A 23,858-nucleotide genomic window follows, 5' to 3' on the forward strand; every position below is an offset into this window, starting at 1 on the left:
ACAAACAAATATATAACATTATTAAAGCAGTGATACACAACTTTTTTTCCAAATGTAGTCCACAAAATTCATGAGGAAATCTTCATAACCACTTTCTTCCTTTTTTTCAATATTTACATCTACATTAATTGATTTGATCTCTGATCATTAATCATGTATCTTATTCCTGGACATTTATGTTAGTAATTAACTGAATTTGAACTAGCAACTTTTATTTCTAAAGCTAGGTTAATAACTTTTACCCATTGTCCATGTAGTGGCATAGTGGGTATGTGTGTTATCCCTAGTTTAGAAATAAAGATTCCTAATTCTATTCCATCTTCATACTATTTACATATCCAAGAACAGGACACCTTATAGTAATTGAAGATAAAGCCAAAATATAGTGTCAATGTATCTACTGAAAAACAAATCTCCAAAAACCAGGCTAATTAACCTAGAATATTTATTGTCTTAATTAATGATTGACCTCAGATATTTTACTTGTTTATTTGAATTTCTTTAATTAAATTTTCTCTTTGTAAATTCATTAAGAAATTGTTTTGATTTAAAAGAAAATTAAATTTATGTATAATTAATTTCTTTTTATCCTAATTTAGATATAAAATATCTAAATATCATGCACAAACTTACATACAATACAGGTATACATATGCACATACACATACACGCACACACACACACACACACCTATATCATCATCATCATCATCATCGTTTAACGTCCGTTTTCCATGCTAGCATGGGTTGGACGGTTCGACCCAGGTCTGGGAAGCCAGAAGGCTGCACCAGGCTCCAGTCTGATCTGGCAGTGTTTCTACAGCTGGATGCCCTTCCTAACGCCAACCACTCCGTAAGTGTAGTGGGTGCTTTTTACGTGCCAGGCGAAGCTGGCAACGGCCACGATCAGTTGGTGCTTTTTACGTGCCACCAAGAGTAAACATATAAAGACAAGGTAATACAGTTCTCTGCTAGACACACCCCTCTTCCTGCCTGAAGATTTTGGGCAATACCATTGTTGTCATGGTAATTTGATATTGCCCAGGCACTCTTTCAATCTTAATACTCACTTTTGTTAAGTGGGTGTACATCATTGTTATCATTATCATCATTTCACATGTTTTCCATGCTGTCTGTTCGACCATGGGTTTTACAGCTAGATGCCCTTCCTAATACCAAGTGCCTTACCAAGTGGACTGATTTCTTTTTACATGGCACCAGCACCAGCAAGATGTACTTTGGCATGGTTTTTATGGCTGGATGCCCTTCCTTAATGCAAACTACTTTACAGTGTGGACTAGATGCTTTTTACGTGACACCAATAATATATATGAAGAACGAGAGAGAGAGTGGAGGATACAAAATGCTTCCTGGATAGAGAATTGAACCTACAACCTTATGATTGAGAGCTTTGCTGCCTAACTTCTAGGTCATACACTTATCTTTATTACCCTCTTATTCTCTCACTTCTTTTCCTCCTCTCTCTCTCTCTCTAAATATATATACATACATGCATACACACATCTAGGCATATTTATATACATGTCCATACATACATAGTTTCATATGCAAGCCACACATGTCCCTGCCCATATTCATACAGACACACACATACAACTTTATATACATATACACATAGTTCCATATTACAACACATTCATATATCTCTACATATTCATACTCACACACACACATACACAACTTTATATACATATACACATAGTTCCATACTACAACACATTCATATCTCTATTCCATATTACAACACATACATATATCTCTACATATTCATACACACGCATGCACACACATGTAAAGTTTCTCTGTACTGATGGCAATTGTGTATCTTTGCTTGTTGTCATTTCAGACCAGCAACACCTGTGTATCATTTAAAGTTTTCACCTGACAGTCTCCTGTTTGCATCTGTTGGAAAAGTAAGTTTCACGATCTCTACTGAATTTGCAATTCATTTGATGTCTGTTCTGTCGTGTAGAAAACTTAGTCATGGAACCGTAGTAAATAAATATTTATCTACCACAATCACACCATCACTCCTCCTCTTCTCTCCCTAGAATCACATTCCCACCTGGCCCCTATGCCAACCTCCCTTTTCTCAACTAGTTTTTCTCATTCCTTTATATTTCTCATTAAGTTATCAAAGCATTTTCTTCTTTTGTTTTTAACCCCCCCCCCCCACACACACATACAACCAAACACCCACCCACCACACACACACATTTAGGGAATAGAGCAGGTAAAATCCAAGCTACGTATGTTTCCTAGCTAAGCAGAATCTCAGAAATAGTAATTAATTAACAAGGGATACTTCACTAGCTACTCATCAGCCAAAATATACCACTAGCAATGCACCCCAGCATTACCCAGGTGTTATGACCTACAACCCCATATTATTTGTTCCTTTCTTATGGCCAGAATTGGCACACGAGGGGTATGAAGCAAACAACTCTTCTTTATAAACATGTTTTCAGTCACTTCCTGATGAACAATGCTGCAGTTTCCATATACCAAATTCAGTCACAAGTCTGTGGTTGGCCTAGGGTTATAGTAGAAAACATTTTCCCAAAGTACCACACAGTGGGATTGAACATGGGACCATATGGTTGGGAAGTTTGCTTCCCAACCACACAGTCATTCTTGCACCTAATATGTGTGTGTGTTACATTTGTTGTTAAATCGAGTATTGCGTCCCACTGTCTCAGAGTTAGCAGTTCATCAGGCAGAAATCTATAAAATAAATATCAGATTGAAATACATACTGAGGTCAGTATGATCAATTAAAATTTTGAAGGTAATACCCTCACCATAGCGACAGTCGCAAGACTAAACCCAATAAAATAATGTTTAAAGACTTAGTGGCTTCAAATCTAAGGTAATGGATTTCTAACCGCTAGATAATGACTTCAAAACTTTGTATTGAACTTCCACTCTATACTATAACACTATACTAGCAGTATAGCCCGGCGTTGCTTGGGTTTGTTTTGACCCTTTAGAATTGGAATTTTTGAAAAGTAAAAAATTTGCATTATGTAGCTTGTTATTCTCTTTAAGTGAACATTTTTCTGGTTGAAATATACCAAAAAATGGCAACACAGCAGTAAAAAAGATCGTAAAAAATAGGGATTTTCATAGAAAAAAAAGCACCTTTTTGATATAAATGATTTTTGGTGTTAACATGGTCCAATTTGAATTTTTTCTTCTACGGAAGGAAGAACAAGCCTTCTTCTATCATACTCTCAATTTTTGTCAACTTGCGCCGCAGGGTCTTGGAGGAGATAGTGTTAGCTGAAGGCTACCAAACCTGCCATACACAGACAACTTCAGCTTTATATATATATTATAATTATAATAAGAGATATAACGATGTACATCTCAGTCTACTTGACTTCCAACAATTAACAATTGTAATTTGAAGTTGAATGGTTAACAGTAAGAAAGACATCCAGATTTCTTTAAAAAATTATTGTGCAAAATATTCAGAGAAAAAGTATTTTCACCACAACAAAGCACATACGCATGCACACACACACACACATATACATACAGGTGTCTCTGTGGTAACTTGAGTTACTACAAATAGCAGCCAAATCTTTCTTAAAACACAGCCTTTCATCAAAAGAAAGACAGATTTACATTAAGAGAAAAAAGACACAGACTACAGTAAGAAAACAAAATGCGATGGGTTTGCTACATCAAAGGCAACTCTGGGCCAAACAAAACACAAACATACTTTACATTAAAACATTATTTTCTAAATAATACTAATGAAATTGATGGTATATCTTCAGTTTCATTTCCTAGTAAAACTCTGACATAGATTGTTCAGGCAGAGTTGCCTCCCCTAGCTAAAGACCTCAAAATTGTGTGATTCAACCTCATTTTTGAGGTTATTTTTGTAGTAAAAAGGAGTTGTTGTGCAAAAAACATACTTTATTTGGTCGCCAAAAGATTACTGAATCTTTTGATACCTCATACGTCAAAATCAGTAAGTCAGTTTTCAAATCCATAAGGAACATTCGTACACACACACAAGCTCTGTATATATATATATATATATAGTAATTGCTGGTTATATTCTTTATTCATTTTCAGAATGATAGAGTTGTGAAAATTTGGTATGAAGATCGAAAAGGTAATTCTTTTGTTTTTCCATATTAGTAGATTATTAAACCAGATAATCTTGCTTCTTCTTTTTTACCAATTTCAAGTCATTAGACTCAATTAAACTGTACTGTCTCAGCTCATTTAGTCAGTTATGTTGACCCTTTGACCCCCAATATTTTGTCTGGTAACTTATTTTATCTTCCTGTGAGGAAATAATGTGGAGGCACATGGCCTAGGGTTTGGGCAGCAGACTCGCGGTCGAGGGATCGCGGGTTTGAAACAAAGACCGAGCAATGTATGTGTTTATGAGCAAAACACCTAAGCTCCACATGGCTCCGGCAGAAGGTAATGACGAACTTTTGCTGACTCTTTCACCACAACTTTCTCTCACTCTTTCCTCCTGCATCTTGCAGCTTACCTGTGACGGACTGGCAAAATAATAAAATGGGAATCCACAGTGGTATTTCAAGGGTCTGTAAAAATAATTTAGTTTTAGATGTATTTATTTCAAGAAACAGCTAAGTTTCTTTCTCTAACGTTTTACATAGTTTGACTCCTCCAAGGTTGACAAAATAAAGTGGATAAATAAACCCCTTAGGGGTTTGATGTGATAAGCTAATCCTCTCCCACCAAATTGTTGGTCTTGTGCCAAAATTTGAAAGTATGATAAGGTGGGAAACTGGTAGAATCATTAGCACACTGAACAAAATGCTTACTGGCATTTCTTTTAGCTTTATGTCCTGAGTTCAGATTCTGCTAGGGGTCAATAAAATAAAGTATCAGTCAAGCACTGGTGTTGATATAATTAAGTAGCCCCCTCCCCCAAAATTTCAGGTGTTGTGCCTATAGTAAGAAGGATTGTTTATTATTATTATTATCATTATTATTATTATTATTATTATTATTATTATATTTTACTTCTCAGAGTGCTCAATCTTACTTGCTCTGGTTAATTTTGTGCAAGCAGACAGCATCTTATTGTCAAAGGTCTCACAGGGTCTCTTTACACAAATTATGTCTTGGTACTTAACTGTTAAGTTTCATGGAAAATACTCAATACCCAAAAATCAATCTCAAACTTGTAGCTGTTCCCAATAAAGCAGTTTTTTGGGTATGTTCTGCCCTCTTCACGAACTTGGTTGCTAGTGTTCCGAGTGTCCCCACATAGTGATTATTATTATTATTATTATTATTATTATTACTACTACACTATGTACAACAATTTTTGTCCTTGGACAGGAGCTGTTATTTCCTATTTGCTTACCCCTAGAAAGTATGAAACATGGTTAATATATCCTTCATACTTTGCTTTTCTTAGATTTATTCAAACCATAAAGAATCCTTCTCAACACATGGCTAAAATGCTTTCCCACTGCACCTGCTCATCATCAGAGATGCATATATTGTCAGCCACTAAAGGACAAGCTCAAGTAGTGAAGGTCAAGTGACTGACATGCAAATCTGTAGTACTGAGCAGAATATTTGCTATAACAATATTTCTGCTTCAGCATCTCAGCGCTGAATCTATCTGAAATGTTATGGAAAATAGGTCAATTTCATAACATTGGTGTCTCCAGTCACAAAAGTTTGAAGGAAATAGTAGTCATTTCCTTTGATTTCTAGATAGAAGTAAATAGGAAATATCATTTACTGACCAAAGACAAAAAGAAAAGAAAATTTGTGTTACACAGTGTTACTATTACTACTACTACTGTTTGTTTGTTTCTAGTGTTGCTGCCTCTCTCACGACAAGAAGGCCATCCAAGCCCTCGCAAAGAAGAATTACATTACTCTTTTGTGTACATATGCCATCCACGAGCTGTGACAGGTTTTTCATGGAGAAAGACAAGTAGATATATGCCCAGGTAAAAGAAAAAATTATCAAAATTGTATCCACTTCCAGAAATATGCTTTTTTTTTAACACGTCTTTCAAATACTGACCTGTCCCCCTTCTACATGTCTTTTGGGTGTCTACTGAAGTTTCATAAATAATTATTATTAAGATTTTTAAAAAATAATTTGTCTGATAATTATGTAAAATATTGAAGAAAATGTTTAAAAAAACTTAAGTATTTTGAAAAAATTTTAAATACAGTACATATAAAATTTTAATTTTTGTATTATTTTCTAAAAACTATGTGTATATGTCTGCATGTATATATATAGACATACACATATACAGAATTATATATGTATTGTTGAAAATATTTAGAAATAGTTGTGTATCTCTCAAGTATCTTGAAGAATTTCAAATAGAATTTATATAAAATTTTTAAATTTTTGTAATTATTTTCTAAAAAAAATATGTTCATATATTTTTGTAGAGGGGCAGTTGCTAACATGTTAGTGACTTCTTGTAAAGATAATGTTTGTCGGATTTGGTGTGAAACCATTCTGCCAGACGATGGCCTGGTTGATCTAGACCAGTTTGATCCTGTGGCCACACAGGACCCAAGATATCATACTCGCAGACACAAGAAGCGCTTCATGCAGAGATTAAAGACAATCCGGTAAGTAGTTCCCAGGTCTATCTTCCTAAGAGTTCTTTCATAGCAATAATAATAATAATCCGTTCTACTATAGGCACAAGGCCTGAAATTTGGGGGGAAGTACGACTTAATTACATTGACCCCAGACTAGTTTATTATGCTACAGATGAGCTAGCAGAATTGTTAGCATGCTGGGTGTGATGCTTAGTGGTATTTCGTCTGTTTTTATGTTCTGAGTTCAAATTCTGCCAAGGTCGTCTTTGCCCTTCATCCTTTCGGGTGTCGATGAATTAAGTACCAGTTTCGTACTGGGGTTGATCTAATCGACTGGCCCCCTCCCTCAAAATTTCAGGCTTTGTGTCTATAGTAGCAAGGATTATTATTATTATTATTATCACTACTACTACTACTACCTCTACTACTACTACTACTATTATTATTATTATTATGTTACCATTATTAGACATGCCATCAACAAGAGGAAGAAGCAACAGAAATATGGCCCAGAAACGGTAATGACTTCAACACAACTGATTGGTACTCAGAGTGTTCATGACTTTCACAAGTTTGGTATCCACCACAATGGAATTGCTCCGGCATTTCATTTCCACTTGGCTGGAAGTGTCAATCCAAAAACTGGTAAGAAAAATACAAAAAATTCTTTGTATCCTCTTTAGATTTTTTTTTCTTTTTAGGTTAGATGAAATATATTTGTAACATACTTTAAATTCTAAAGGCAGATTCACTGCAGTTATTATAGAGGAAAAATTCTCCCTTGTGGTAAAAGGTATAGAAACACCATATCTGCCCAGTGCTTCACCCTAGTGGATTCTCTGATGTACGTTTCAGGCTCTTTAGCCTTCCTCAATGGGAAATACCAAAGGGAGATAAGACTGGATAGATTCAAAATTGTAGCTTTAACTAAAAAACAGTCAACTTCAGTGACTGAGTTGTGCTAGTCAGAATAAAAATAGCAGCATCTGCACCAAGCAGTGTTTAGGAATATATGAACTTTAAGTTAGTCCAAAAGTGTTTGTGACTTTCTTTTCCTTCTTTTTTTATGTTGATGTTTCTTCTTGAATCAATGAATTGTTTAATTCTTTGGCATCATTCCAAAAACGATACCAAAGGACTATATATTATCATCATCGTCGTCCATGTTCCCTGCTAGCATGGGTTGAACAGTTTGGCAGGATCCGAAGGGTCCAAGGACTATATCATACTCCATTGTCTGTTCTGGCATGGTTTCTATGGCTGGATGCCCTTCCTAATACCAACTACTTTACAGTATGTATTGTTGTTGGCTGATCTGGAACCCAACCTAGGCCCCCATATCTACGGTGTTCGCCGCTAGAATAAGGAGTGGTTGGAGATCACGCGGTCGTTAGCCTCAAATTGCCAGGTCTGGTCCGCATTTGTGAGAGATGCAGCATTGAGGATGAATGAAGTCAGCTCAACCCACCCCAGGTGAATGCCGTCTCAAGACAAGACAAGAAGTTTGTACTGGGTGCCTTTTATGTGTCACCAGCATTAGTGATATTGCCATGCGGCTTTTAAGAATACAAAACTCCAGGTAGGAATGTGGACAGCAGTTATGCTTGGGGGTTATAGAATATGGGAGGAGGGGAGAAGAACAGGGGAGACAAAGAGGTTCTTGTAGAGGTGCTACATGGTTATTCAGCTTTAGGTGAGAGAATGAAGATGATCAGTAGGAGCTGCAAAATTTAAGGTCTCCTCGAGGTTTGCAGTAAGCAGAAGTATGTCAGGACAGTGGAAGTAGGAGTGTGGGTGAGTAGGGGTTTGCAAGAGTGTACAAAGGAGCAGGAGAGATGGGGTAGGCAGAATGGGTGGATTTAGGGTGTGATGAATGACCAATAATGCATGATTTGGGGAAGGTATGGGGGTGTAGAAGAGAGTTGAGGAAAGCCGCAGAGAGGACAAGAGGGAGATGACGTGGCTGGTTAGACAGGAGGATGGGACTGAGAGAGACTAGCATAGTGCGGAGGGGAGCCACAGTGAGGGTGGATGGGAGGATGGAGGTTTAGAGGAGACTGGGTGAGGTTCCCCATTTGTGCATATACATACACATATTTTCTTGATTTTTCTTTGAACCTTTTCAAAAGTCCTTATATTTACGAAGGGGAGACAAGCACCCCCAACAGCTAGGCCTGCATTCTAGATGCAGGCCTAGCTGTTGGGGGTGCTTGTCTCCCCTTCGTAAATATAAGGATACCGGAAATGTGTCAAAGCCAACAGGAAGTGTCGATGCTTCCTAGGGCTAAATAGCGGTGGTGTGATTCCCTTTACGGTACTTTCATGTTAAGTTGACAGTATACAACCGCTCTATCGTTCCACCACCGCTCATATCTCTCTGAGATATTTAGAAATTTAATATTTATAACTTTTCAAAAGTTTCTCTGATAATTAATCCATCCCCTCTCTCTCTCTCTTGCAGATATTCCCCTGTTACCAACTACGGGGAACTCAAACGATCAGTTGTTCCACTTTCAACTGAACTGGTTGAACAACAAAGAACTTCAGTTCACAACGGAGGCAGAGAAGATTCTCCAAGAGATGCACAAACACACAAGCCTCAATGACGGTGGCATGGAACTGAATTCCTGGATCAGCGACACAGCAGGTTCACAACAACGGAATGGTGCAACTGAGGAACATAACGACACAGACCCTGATACTGGATCTCAACCGGATGAAACGTCTGCTGGTAATTTAAAGACATTTACGATGTTAAAGCGTGACTGTTTGACATAAAATACTCAACTTTCCCACAAATCGTCTCCATTCTTTATACTATGAAACTCAATTGGACATCTGTCCCTGTTGTACACCCCATTTTGATTTTTTTATTTCCCTTATCATTGGAGCCTGGTGCAGCCATCTGGTTCGCCAACCCTCAGTTAAAATCGTCCAACCCATGCTAGCATGGAAAGCGGACATTAAACGATGATGTTGATCATCATCATCATCTTTTAATAACTGTTTTCCAGGCTGGCATTGCTTGGACGGTATGAGCAGAGCTAGGGCGGCGAGCTGGCAGAATCGTTAGCACGTCAGACAGAATGCTTAGCGGTATTTCATCTGCCGCTACGTTCTGAGTTCAAATTCCGCCTAAGTCAACTTTGCCTTTCATCTTTTCGGAGTCGATAAATTAAGTACCAGTTATGCACTGGGGTCGATGTAATCGACTTAATCCGTTTGTCTGTCCTTGTTTGTCCTCTCTGTGTTTAGCCCCTTGTGGGTAGTAAAGAAATAGGTATGACCAAAGCTGAAGAGCTGCACTAGGCTCCCATCTGATTTGGCTTGATTTCTACAGCCGGATGCCCTCCCTAGCATCAACCTCTTTACTGTGTATGCTGGGTGCATCAGCACAGGGTGCTTTGCAGGCCAATCCCCTTCACCTTCTCTCTCCCTTTTGTCTTATTCTGCTCACTGGACTGCAGCCATGCTGGGGCACCATCTCGACAGGTTCTGTTGCTCTAATTGATGCCAGTACTTATTATTTTCTTTTTTAAGTGTGGTACTTATTCTATCAGTATTAGCTGAGCTGCTAAGTCATGGGAACATAAACAAACCAACACTGGTTGTCAAGTGGAGGAGAGACAAATTCACACACACACACTTGACAGGCTTTTTACACAGCCTTCGTCTATCAAATTAACTCAAAAGGCATTGGTTGGCCAGGGTCTGCCATAGAAGATACTTGCCTGAGTTGTGCAGTGGGATTGAACCCGAAACCACATGGTTACAAAATGAACTGCTTAACCACACAGTCATATATATATGTATATAGTTCAACACATAAAATTGGTCAATCGACTTCACAGCTGCTTGCTTAACTAGGCCCCTTGTGTATGTGTGAGTGTGTGTGTCTGTGTATGTGTCTGTGTGTGTGTGTGTAGAGCCAAATGCAAAGACATTAATCTGATTGTTATATATACAGGTACAAACCCAAGGAAGAAGAAAGCCACTAAACTATTCCGTCGTAAACACAAACAGGCCAGCAGAAGTGTTGACAGCGGTTCTGATACTTTGAGCAACTTTAGCTCTGATTATCTGGATTCTAACGATGCCGCTGTTAATGAATATGTGAGTCAACTAACTTTCCTTATCACTCCACTTGTCTTAGCCTTGTATAACCACTTGCATTATCCTTGTATAGCCATTTATGTTACCCTTTTGTAACCATTCATGTTACCCCTGTATAATCACTTCTGTTGTCCCTGTATAACCATTTGTGCTAACCCAGTATAAGCGTGTGTTAACCCTGTATAACCACTTGTGTCAACCTTGTATATTTACTTGTGTCAGTCTTGCTTAACCATTCATGTTAACCCTATAAAACAACTGATGTTAGCCCTGTATAACTACTTATGTTAGCCCAGTGTAACTACTCATGTTAGCCCAATGTAACTACTCATATTAGCCCTGTATAACTACTCATGTTAGCCCTGTATAACTACTCATGTTAGCCCTGTATAATTACTCATGTTAGCCCTGAATAGCTACTTATGTTGGCCATGTATAACCACTCATTTTTACCCTGTATATCCACTACTGTTACCTTGTTATTTATGTATAACCACTAGAGTTAATCCATTATTATTATTCATGCTAGTCCTGTATTACTATTTCTATTAACTCTGTACAACCACTCATATTAGCCCTTTACAACCACCCTGATTAGCCCTCTAAAATTACCCATGTTAACTTTGTATAATCACTCTAGATAGACTTTTATAACCATTCCTTTTGAATATACATAACCATTGATGTTAGCCCTGTTTAACCTCTCGTGCTTGTTAGCCTACATAATAGTTTTTGTCATCTCATGTTGTTTATTTCCATTCATTGATAAAAAAACTTCTTCTTCATCTGCAGGGAGCCCTGACCGACATTGTTGATCGTAAAATTGAGAATTTACTGCGAGACTGGCATCAAAGTCCTGACATGTTGTTTAGTGTCCATCCACAAGATGGAAGTTTTCTTGTTTGGTCAGTGGAGGGATTTTTGTGCTTTGCTTTTTCAACTTTTACATGATGTTTTTTTTTTTCATCTACCACCACCACTACTGCCACCCACACTGCAACTGTCACCACTGCCACTACCACTAGAATATCTGCACTTTACCACCACCACCAGTGAACTATCCCCATGCCACTGCCACTACCAAAACCATTACTGCACAACCATCATTACACACCACCACAACCAACACAACTGCCACCACTATCACCTCACCACCATCACCACTATCTAATATGCCTAATCATCATGACCACCATCAATACTTTTCTGCACCTATCACCACCGCCACCATCACTACTACCTAACATATGCAATCACCACTCCCACCATTCCCACCATACTCTGCCACTTGGTACAGTCTCAGACTTGTTCTTCAAATGATTTAGGCTCAAGTCCAGTGGCTTTCAGTGGTTGTTTTGACCAGGTCCTTGTGTAAGATGATTGCATTTTGAACAGACCTGGGGATTAATGTAACTACTCATGTTAGCCCAGTGTAACTACTCGTGTTAGCCCTGTATAACTACTCATGTTAGCCCGGTGTAACTATTTATGTTAGCCCTGTATAACTACTCATGTAGAATGCTAATGGTGTAGAATGCTGGAAGTTTGCATGAGAAATTGACGGGTTTGAGTTTGAGTTCAAACCATAATAGAGATATGTTTATATTTAGGAGTAGAACACCTGAAAATTGATGACCACTATGCTGATCCCAATGTTTTGCTTTATTTCTCTGTGCAGGCTTGTTGACTGGTTGGATGAATACACAGCATTCTGTTTCCGTCAAGCCCAAGTTAGTTTCTCTTGCCGAATACCACATGCAGTACCGATTCTTGATGCCCGGACAATGTCGAGTAACATATTGTTATATTGTAAATATAGTAAGATGGATATAAAGTCTGCAATGAAACTAAGTGAGAGTGACCACAACATGGAAGGGGGTCAGAGAGGGCCCCTCTTAGAATCGGCAGCACCAATGGGCAAAAGCTCACCCGGACAAAGCGACAACATGCTCATACCAAATGTACTCATGATCTCGAAACACCTCAACGGTAGCTTGAATCTGTGGCAAGTCAGTTTCTCTGAGACTTCAAAGTTCTCAACTGTGATGAGTGTGGCGCACATATCTCGTGCCTGTGGCCACCGCTTCCGTACAAACTCTGCCTCTTGCCACCCTGTGCTGCCGTTACTTTTGACCACATCCCATCACAACATTCCTGAAGCAGACTCCCCCAACAACAACAACTATGGCGGGCTTGGCCAGTGTGACCGAACTTCTGGTTTTGAGTTCTGCAGTGAACTCATCTTATGGAAAGTTGATCCAGTTGGCCCTCTCTCCAAATCAGGAGGTATTGTAGAACTGGCCAGAATCAACTCAGCTGAAATTTCAGCTTTTTCTAATGTTTCGTGGATACCAACATTACTTCCCAGGTAAATATGCTTACATTTCTCTCTCGTTATCCCTCTTTCTTTCAAACGTATGTAGAAGATCAAAAAGGCCTGTGCTAGAAACATTATTATTAACCCTTTCGTTACCGTATTTCTGTTGAGATGCTCTGTGCTTCTTTCAATTACTTTAAATATAAGAAAGAATTTAGTAAAATAACTTAGTTATCATTCAGCTAGAGTTAGGAACATAAATTGTGACTAAGGTTTGGTGGAAAATTTTAATTCAAAACTTATAAAAACAAGACATTTGTACTCAGAGCCAGAGCCAGTTTCAGCCAGGTTGGTAATGAAAGGGTTAAGGTGGTGAGCTGGCAGATTTGTTAGCTCACTGAGCAGAATGCTTAGCAGTATTTCATTTGTCTTTACATTCCAAGTTCAGATTCTGCCCAGGTCAACTTTACCTTTCATGGTCAGTAAGTACCAGTTGCCCACTGGGGTTGATATAATTAACTAGCTTCCTCCCCTAAAATTTCAGGCCTTGTGCCTTTGGTAGAAATTATTATTATTATTATTATTATTATTATATTATTATTATTATCATGGCAGTAAGATGGCAGAGTTGTTAGTGTTGGAAAGAAGTACCTTGCAGCATACCTTCCAGTTCTTTACATTCTGAGTTCAAATCTTGTTGAGCTCAATATCACTTTTCATCATTTTGGGATTAAATAAAGTACCAGTCAAGTACTGGCATCAATGGTTTTGACTAACCCCTCCCCTCAAAATTACAGGCTTTGTGCTTAAATCAAAAACAGCTATCGGCATTATTTATCTATTATTTATCTAAGGCAGCACACTAGACAAAATGTTTTGCTGCATTTTCCCTATCTCATCAATCTAAGTTCAAATCCTGCCAAGGTCAACTTGGGCTTTTATCCTTTCAGAGTCAATAAAATAAGTATCAGTTGAGTACTGGGGTCAGTGTAATCGACTATCCCCCTCCCCTCAAAATTTCAGGCCTCGTGACTATGGAAGAAAGGACTAATTATGTACACATTTGTATTTTTTGTAGTAATACACTTGGTGGCTTCAGCAACTCACCTAGTGCCCTCTTTGTAGCATCTGACGGTGAAAGCCTACGAATGTACCAAGCTGTTATCGATGCACGATCGATGTTGATCGAATCCCATGTCCCAAAGAAAACTGTAAGTATCTCTTATGAAACAATTTATTCTATTCTATTGGTCCAATATTTTAGTGTTTATAAAGAAGATAGGAACTAATCTGTTTCGTGTGTTAACACTATGTCTGTTGAAATCAAATATACAGTAATGCCTACATATACGAATTAATTTGTTCCCAGAGACTGCTTGTAAAGCAGAAACTCATAAGGCACAACAATAATTTCTCATAGTAGCAATGTTATAAATTGCAATTCGTTCCCAGAAAAATATTTAACTTATAAAATTTATAATACTCGTAAATAAATGGCAATAAAATAACAATAGAATTTAAAGAATATTTTCTGTAAAGTAAAAAGAATGTCAAGATCATTTATAGTAAAAAATATTATTATAATCATCATCATTGTTTAACGTTCGCTTTCCATGCTAGCATGGGTTGGACAATAACGTTCCCATGCTGGGAACGAACCCGGGCCACCTGGGTGAAAGCCGTTTTCTAAATCATTTTCACTAACATTAGACTTGAGCACACCATCACTTATAGACATGATTACTCATTCACAAGCATTCATAGACGGACTTGTAGATTTCTTTTTAAAGAACAAGTTTAGAGTTGTTTCCATAGAAGCAATTTTATGCTGTCATTTTACTCTGGCATTATATTGAGCTGTGTGGGTGTGTCAGAACCAGTGTTGCCACATGTTGCAATGTTGCCACACACACAAAATGGCTGTTTAACCATTTTATATTTATCATAGAATTAACTTGTAAACCTGGGGGTCTCATAAAATGGGTCCTCATAAGGTGAGGTATTACTGTATTCTTAACAAAATTTTAAACAATATCATTATTATTCCTTTTTGTTGAAAAATGGTTTTGTCCTTTTTTGTGTTAAAGCATTGGTAGACTTTGTGTGTTGAGGGAACTAAATTAGGAACCACATGAGCCATATTTCCAGCTGGCCAAGTACTGAGTCACTTTGTTTCTGACAGTGGTGGGGAGAAGAGAGTTTCCATGACTCAGTGGAATTATTTTACTTGAAGAATACCAGTTCTTCATTGATGCTCATGTCTTTGACTGATATATTTAAGCAAAATATATTCACACACATACACATATATATACACACACAGATAGCACCCAGTACAGTCTGTAAAATGGTTGGCATTAGGAAGGGGATCCAATCATAGAAACTTTGCCAAAACAGGCAACTGGGGCCAGGTGGCCAGCCCTTGTCAAACCACCCAACCCATGCCAGCATGGAAAACAGATGTTAAATGATGATGATGGTGATTCACATACACACGAAGTGGGTTCCTGCACAGTTTTTGCCTCCAAAATTCCACTCACAAGGTATTGGTCTACTTGAGACAATAATAAAAGACAATTTGCCCAAGCTATTGAACTGTGGCATCAAGCCCAAAATCATGTGGTTGCAAAAGCAACCTCCTTAGCCTCACAGGCAGTTCTCCTTTGATCACCTCTGTCTCTGTGCGACACCAGTGCAGAATCACCTCCCTCTGGCAAGTCATCCTAACGAGACGCCTGCGTTGGCTGGGTCAAGCCCTCCGTTGTCAACCAGGAGAATTCATCTACAAAGCAATTGCCCCAGCTCCCCTTCAGGGTTGACGAAAGCGTTGACAATAAAAAACCTGGCTGATGATGGTCAAGGCTGATCTAGAACCCAACCTCGGACCCCATATCTACGGCGTTTGCCACTGGAATAAGGAGTGGTTGGAGATCACGCGGTCGTTAGCCTCAAATCGCCAGGCCTGGTCGGCGTTTGTGAGAGTTGCAGCATTGATGATAAATGAAGCCAGCTCAACCCACCCCAGGTGAATGCTAGAAGAAGAAGAAGAACCAGTTCTGTATAGATACAACACCACCACCAACCTCCCACCCACCCACCATACCATGTAAATGATTAAGATTTCAGTTCACGACAGTAGTTGGTGATAAAGGATTATCTTTGTTTTATCGCAGTGGCTGGAGAGTCAGTCCAGCAGTATGGATACCCATGTAGAAGAGGAAGAAGAAACAACACAGACATCAGTGAATGATATTTTCAATATAGTCAGTCTACAGTCCACTGCCCACCCTGGCTGTATCATACAGCTTGAAAGTATTGTCGATGCCAAACAGGTAAGCCATGAGATGATGCTGGGTATGTCCTCTCTCTGTTTTTATCTATTTATCTGACTGACATACCTGTTAGATTTATTATTATTACAGAAGTAATGTGGGTTACCTATGTCATGTATTGTTTTTCAATTATTACACTAATCACTTTAACCCTTTGGTGTTCAAATTTCTCTATTAAATGTAATTCTTTTTCACTCAAATTGTTTTTAATTAATCATGCATTATGTTATAGCTTTGAGGTTTCAATGATATGATTGTTTATTTTTACAATGTCACTGTAGGTTAGGTGTGAGAGGCTAGATATGGCCAGGTTGGATATAAAACATGTAGAATATTTGGGCTGGATATGGCCGGTTTAAACACTAAAGGGTTAATGTTTTAATTGAATAACCTTAATCTTTTTTTCCCTAATTTTGTTCTTCAGGACTGGCAGGAGACTCAACTACTGCATGTCTTTCAAGAACAGTTGCTCACTGGCAAAGTTCCTATTGATTCCACAATGGAAAACTTGGAAGCTTTTGTGGATCTTAGGAACTTGGCTTCATTTGAAGAGCATTTCTACTTGGTTCTTTTGGAAAAGTCTAAACATGGTGGATCAGTGCTACATATGTGGAAGATCACCATTGCATCTCACTCGGCAAATGAAAGCAGTAAGTATTACCCAACTTCATCATTTTTTCCCTTTTTCTTCCTCATCTTCTTGTAATGTTTAATCAAAAAGCATGGCTATATGTTTTAGAAGTTTGATTTGCAATTGCGTTCTTCTGGGTTCAAAGATTCCTTAGGCAAGTGTTTTCTATCTGAGCCACAGATTGACCAGTGACTTCTGAATGAAATTTGGTCACTGGAATCTGTGCAGAAGCTTCACATGATCATGAATGTATGTGAGTATGTATGAGGGAGTGCTGAAAAGTTTCTGGCTTTGGGTAAAAGAAAATACAGGAGAATGAGTTATGATTTTATTTAACATATTCCCCTTTTGGATTCACTGGCACTTGTGCCCATGCTAGTAGGGTGCCAAGAGCACCATCCGAGCATGATCGTTGCTAGAGCAGCCAACTGGATTCTGTGCCAGTGGCACATAAAAGGCACCATTTGAGCATGATCATTACCAACGTCGCCTTACTGGCACCTGTGCTGGTGGCATGTGTAAAAAGATTTGAGCGAGGTTGTTGCCAGTACCACCTGACTGGCACATAAAAGCACCCACTACACTCTCGGAGTGGTTGGCATTAGGAAGGGCATCCAGCTGTAGAAACTCTGCCAAATCAAGATTGGAGCCTGGTGCAGCCATCTGGTTTGCCAGCCCTCAGTCAAAATTGTCTAACCCATGCTAGCATGGAAAGCGGACGTTAAACAATGATGATGATGATTACAACAGTCCTTCAATTTTTCTATGCCCTGTAAAAGAACTTGGAAGATTGGGCCTCCAAACAAGTCTTTCACAAAACCCTTAAAGCCGGGAAATTTTCAGCACCCCCTCATTTGTATATGTACATATATGAGTGTATATGTTTGTCATATACATATTGCAAAGTGGTTAGCATTATGAATGGTATCTAAACATGGTGGATCAGTGCTACATAAATATATATATTAGTTACAAGGTAGTGTAATCTGAAAAGATCTTGGTACAGGAAGTCAGTAAGCATCAAGCATGCACACAGCTAGTATGGTTGACAAAAAATAGACAGTGCGATAAACAAACTTTACTTACTGTCGTATCTCATACACTTGAAAATAAGATGACAGTCACCATACAACTCACAGTTTAACAACAAAAATTACTGGATGTGTGAATAAAATCCAAATGTAAGAATGGTAAAGGTAAATAAAGACTATATATGTTTCCTAACTAAGCTTAATGTTACATAATTTGCAACATGTACAAAAACCTATTTGCTAATCCTCATGTCAGATTACCTCCAAGTTGTTTACATCATCACATACAGGAGAGTGAATTCACAAGTTATGTAATACATTAAGTTTAGCTACAAAACATACCTAGCCTTTACCTTTTCCATTCCTTACATTCTTTGATGTAAATTGATCAAAAATCAATGGTACGTAAAAGAACCATCCGAACATGGTCGTTGCCAGCGCTGCCTTGACTGGCCACCGTGCCGGTGGCACGTAAAAAGTACCAACCAATCATGGCCGTTGCCAGCCTCACCTGGTACATGTGCTGGTGGCACATAAAAAGCACCCACTACACTCACGGAGTGGTTGGCGTTAGGAAGGGCATCCAGCTGTAGAAACACTGCCAGATCAGACTGGGCCTGGTGCAGCCTCCTGGCTTCCCAGACCCAGTCGCACCGTGCAACCCATGCTAGCATGGAAAGCAGACGTTAAATGATGATGATGTCTTTGTGTTTGTCACCACTTGACAACAAGTGTTGGTTTGTTTATTCTCCCATCACTTAGTGGTTCAGTGAAAGAGACCAATAGAATAAGTGCTAAGCTTAAAGGTAAGTATTGGGGTCAATTTGTTTGACAAAAGACTGAAACAAATAAAGATCATTCAAAAATCAATTGAAACGGACAATATATTTGATTAGAAACATATGGTCATGAAATGGTTAAACCAACGAATGAGACTGTGCTGTCTTGCAATTTACTAGCACTGTGACCCGGCAACGCTGGGTCATACTGCTAGTGCATGCATATACAGCTGCGTGCATGCGCACATACACGCAAGTACTGTCCAAATCTCTGACCAGTCACATACAGCTAACTGGCATTCAATTGGCGTATCAAGTTTTGGGCATTTTGATTGGGTTTTGGATAGAAAATTCACAAAAAAGTCACTTCTATTGATTTTTTTAATGGCTTTGCGGAGTGACTGGGGAAATGTAAAGATGTACACAACCACCCTTGGACGGTTTTGAATGACCATAGAAAGTGTGAGCCCTCTAACTGAAAAATTGTGGTTCTGTATAAAGGACACACACACAGACAGACATTTTGCCGTTTATATATATATAGAGATTAATGATTGTAACCTTTACCCAACAGAGACTCCCAGCCACATGGAACAACAGCACAGAGAACAAAGTTTTGTCAATTCCTTTGATGTCGACTCCAACGAAGAGGAAGAGGAAGACTCTACTGGCGAACCATTCAGCAAGTCACTTGTCAGTGTGAAAATCTCTTATTCCACAGCTAAGGTACTTCAGCACTCAATCGTTATTGACCTCATTTCCATCTTTGTTATTGGATGTATTCTTCTTGTTTTCCTGTTTTCTATTTTGAGGCCTACTTACCACTAATACACGTAGTTGTATATTTCCTATAGATGCAAAATGAATGTTTGCATGTATGAAAAATACCTGTGTTGTTGCTATATAAAAAGCACTCAGTACATTCCGTTGAGTGGTTGGCTTTAGGAAGGGCAACCAACTGTAGAAACTGTACCATAACAGATGAGTGGAGCCTGATGCAGCAACTCTGGCTTACCAGCTCCTGTCAAAATGTCCAAACCATGTCAGCATGGAAAACTGATGATGATATATAGGCATAGGTGTGGCTGTGTGGTAAGAAGCTTGCTTCTCAACCACATGGTTCCGAGTTCAGTACCATTGTGTGGAACTTTAGGCAAATGTCTTCTACTATAGCCTCAGGCTGACCAAAGTCTTGTGAGAGAATTTGCCAGATGGAAACTGAAAGAAGCCCATCATGTGTATATATATACACACACCACACACACACCACACACACACACGCACACGCACATATTTGTATGTATATATATATATATATATATATATATATAATAATAAATATTAGGGAATAAATCCAAATTTACAGGGAAAAAATCAGATTTAGGATTAAATCCAATTTTATAGTAAAATATTATAAAATATTATTAGAGACAAAACCACTATTTTGCAAAACAAACAAGGAAAGACTTAATCAATACATAAAATTTTGTCTTTCCTTGTTTGTTTTGCAAAATAGTGGTTTTGTCTCTAATAATATTTTATATATATATATATATAAAGCTAAAGTTGTCTGTGTGTGTGTGTGTGTAGCATGTTTGGTAACCTTCAACTAACACTATCTCCTCTGAGACCCTGCGGCACAAGTTGACCAAAATTGAGAGTATGATAGAAGAAGGCTTGCTCTTCAAGTATAGGGTGTCTTGTGGTATGGATTTGGGAGTTATTTCTAACAGGTTGAGGACCTTATAGAAGCTCCCTCCTTTCCTCATCATTATCTGCTTATTTCTGGCCATGTTCTTGTGACCTCTGTCTCCCTCTCACTGTCTTGCTTCCTCTTTCTCTCTCTCGGTCAGGTAACCATGTACCTCCTCTATAGCAAGACACTTGTTTCTGCCTCTCTGTCTCTCTCTAATTTTTCATCATCTAACACGAGATCACCTCCTCCAATGCCTCCTCCCCTCTCAAAAATTCCTTGTCTTGCAAGTTACTTGGTGACCCTACCAGTGCTGGTGCCATGTAAAAAGCATCCAGTCCACAGTGTAAAGTGGTTGGCATTTGGAAGGGCATCCAGCTGTAAAACCCAAGCCAGAACTGACCTCGCCTGTGCTGGTACCATGTAAAAGGTACTCGGTCCACTCTGTACTGTGGTTGGTGTTAGGAAGGGCATCCAACCATAAGACTATACCAAAACAGACACAGTAGTCTGGCGTAGTCTTCTACCTGGCCAGCTCCTGTCGAGCCATCCAACCTGTCCCAGCATGGAAGATGGATGTTAAATGATGATGATGTCTAGACCTGAAATAAAATGGCTGATGTTTTTGTTGTTGATTTTGTACTTTTCTTTTCTTGCCTCTCTTTAGGTGTGTACTCAACAACTCCCGCTACCAAGCAATGTCGAGGTGATCTGCGCAACAACCGCAGCTGGCCATCTAAGCTCTGCTTCAATCTACCCTGCATGTTTGGCCCCTTACCTCATTGTAACGGCCTGTTCCAACAAATCTGTATATTTTTGGCGCTGTGAAATGGAATCGGTGGAGCCTTACGTCTCTGTAGGTGGCATCGACCCCCTCGACGACTATCTGACAACCAGCATCACCAGCTTTGAGATGGCCATCGACGACAGACGAGGCTTTAATAAACCTACCTATAAGACACATGTCAAGTCTGTTGCCCTCAATTCACGATACCAGTGGCAACAGTGGTTCATGAATAATCGGATGAAAAAATCAAGTTCTATATCAATCCCAGGTGAGATATATATTGTCTTAATTATTTTACTTCGCCTCATTGTATTCAGGTCAATGTAAAATAAAGAAATGAGCAGTACCATTGGTTGGTTTTGCTAAGCTCTTTCTTTTTTATTATTTTTGGTTTTACTCGTCAGACAAAATGCTTAGCAGCATTTCTTCAGGGTTTCCATTCTGAGTTCAAATACTGCCAAGGTAGACTGTGCCTTTCATCTTTCAGGGTCAACAAAATAAGTACCACTTGAGCACTTGGTCAGTGTAATCAACTTCTCCACCTTTCAAAATTATTATCATCACCACCATCAATAAAAAAATAATTATGATTTCAAATTTTGGCACAAGGCCAGCAACTTCAGGGGAAGGGGTAAGTCGATTATGTCAACCCCAGTGCTCAACTGGTACTTATTTTATCAACCTTGAAAGGATTTAAAGCAAAGTCAACCTTGGTGGAATTTGAACTCACAACATAAAGACAGACAAAATACTGCTAAGCATTTTGCCCTGCATGCTTATGATCCTGCCAATTAGAATTTTGGCACAAGGCCAGCAATTTTAGAAGGGGACAATCAATTACATTGACCCCAGAGTTCAACTGCTACCTATTTTATTGACCCTGTTAAGATGAAAGGCAATGTCATCCTCAGCAGAATTTGAACCTAGAAGATGAATTAAATGCCCTTAAGCATTTTGTATGGCATGAATAATAGATAATAAGGCAGCAAACTAGCAGAACTGTTAGCATGCTGGACAAGAGGTTTTGCAGCATTCCTTCTGGCTGTTTACATTCTGAGTTCAAATCCCACTGTGGTCAACTTTGCCTTTCATCCTTTTGGGGCCACTAAAATAAAGTACCAGTCAAGTACAGGAGTTGATGTAATCAGCTTGACTCCTCCCCACTAAAATTGCTGACCTTGTGCCAAAATTTGATGCCGTTATCATTATTATTACAAAGCATTGTCATTATTATTACAATTATTATTATTGTTCTTGTTCATTCAGGGAAGCCCATCACAGTCTGTTGCGCTTACAGTGGGAGACTAGCTGTGGCATATCGCTTTGGTGGAATACGCACCGCATTAGACCAACCCAACAATGTGTTTGTCAACTTATGTGTAGCAATATATGAATGTGAATCAACAGGTAAATTTTGTTTTTGTCTTCATGCCTCACTAGTTTACCCATGTAATTATTTCATCTCTACCCTCACACTGTTTCTATTGTTTGCTGTTGTTTCGCCTCATGTCTCTTCTGTCGGGTAGAGCAAAAAGTACTAGTGAACTTGTTATCATAGTTTTGATATTCACTCATCCATGCTCACCACACAAGTCTGACAAAATTTGTTGAGGCAAACTTTCTAGAGTCAGATGCCTTTCCTGTCACCAACTCTCACTTGTTGCCAAGTAAGGTAATATTTCACCGTGGTCAGACATGTTTTTGCAGAAGATTGGTTGTGAAGGACACTGCTTGCTTGATGGTGATTCTGATGTACAACTGTCATACAGTGTCAAGGCAAGGATACAATAACACACACACACTCACAACATACAACAAGCTTCTTTCAGACACCTAAATGATGATGATGAAGGCTTTGATCAACCCAAGGCTACAGTACAAGACACTTACTCAAGGTGCCATGCAGTGGGACTGAACCTAAAGCCATGTGGTCAGGAAGCAAACTTTTGTACCACACAGTCATGTCCATGACATGCAGAAGTAAAAATCTCTACTACAAAACTTAGCTGTAGTTTAAAAGTAAGTCTGCAAGAAATAAATATTCCCAGGAATGTGGCATGAGTGGATTCAAAGATTCTGTCCTGTGTTGCCTTACATAAATTATAAAATTTTGCTCAGTTTTACTTCAGGTCCTCAATTTTAAATCCATGAACTTGAATTGAATTTAAAGATAAGATTTATAATCACAATAAACCCAAGTCTGTTTTCCTATCAACCAGCCTGAGACCATCCCCATTTATTTGGTACAAATTACCTGTGATTTGAATTAAAACCTTCCATCAAAATTCCATGCTAATTTATGATCCAAATATCAAATTGATAATGACAGTTATTTTGCTAAATGCTTCGTTATTTTCAAAATTAGTTGAAACAGTTAGTGTCTTTCAACAGAAATATGGTAACACAAGAGTTACACTTCATTTTGCTTTAAATAATTTTAACCCTTTCGTTACCAACCCGGCTGAAACCGGCTCTTGCTCTGAGTACAAATGTCTTGTTTCCATAAGTTTTGAATTAAAATCTTCCACCAAATCTTAAGTCACAATTTATGTTCCTAACGCTAACTGAAT

General features: G+C 38.6%; 1 protein-coding gene across 3 annotated transcripts in view; it reads left to right on the forward strand.

Annotated features, from left to right (window-relative positions):
• LOC115220683 (dmX-like protein 2) overlaps positions 1–23,858 on the forward strand; it is a 179,075-nt gene that overhangs the window by 82,390 nt on the left and 72,827 nt on the right. For all 3 annotated transcript variants that reach the window (XM_029790800.2, XM_029790802.2, XM_029790801.2), the window contains exons 6-20: positions 1,867–1,933; positions 4,110–4,149; positions 5,851–5,986; positions 6,447–6,632; positions 7,075–7,250; positions 9,067–9,336; positions 10,573–10,718; positions 11,511–11,623; positions 12,397–13,086; positions 14,114–14,246; positions 16,209–16,367; positions 16,792–17,017; positions 19,383–19,534; positions 21,169–21,556; positions 22,555–22,695. In XM_029790800.2, the coding sequence (XP_029646660.1) occupies positions 1,867–1,933; positions 4,110–4,149; positions 5,851–5,986; positions 6,447–6,632; positions 7,075–7,250; positions 9,067–9,336; positions 10,573–10,718; positions 11,511–11,623; positions 12,397–13,086; positions 14,114–14,246; positions 16,209–16,367; positions 16,792–17,017; positions 19,383–19,534; positions 21,169–21,556; positions 22,555–22,695 (3,023 nt within the window). The remainder of the gene's footprint in view (positions 1–1,866; positions 1,934–4,109; positions 4,150–5,850; positions 5,987–6,446; positions 6,633–7,074; positions 7,251–9,066; positions 9,337–10,572; positions 10,719–11,510; positions 11,624–12,396; positions 13,087–14,113; positions 14,247–16,208; positions 16,368–16,791; positions 17,018–19,382; positions 19,535–21,168; positions 21,557–22,554; positions 22,696–23,858) is intronic.

This window comes from Octopus sinensis, linkage group LG17, assembly GCF_006345805.1.
Source record: "Octopus sinensis linkage group LG17, ASM634580v1, whole genome shotgun sequence".
NCBI classification, from domain to species: domain Eukaryota; kingdom Metazoa; phylum Mollusca; class Cephalopoda; order Octopoda; family Octopodidae; genus Octopus; species Octopus sinensis.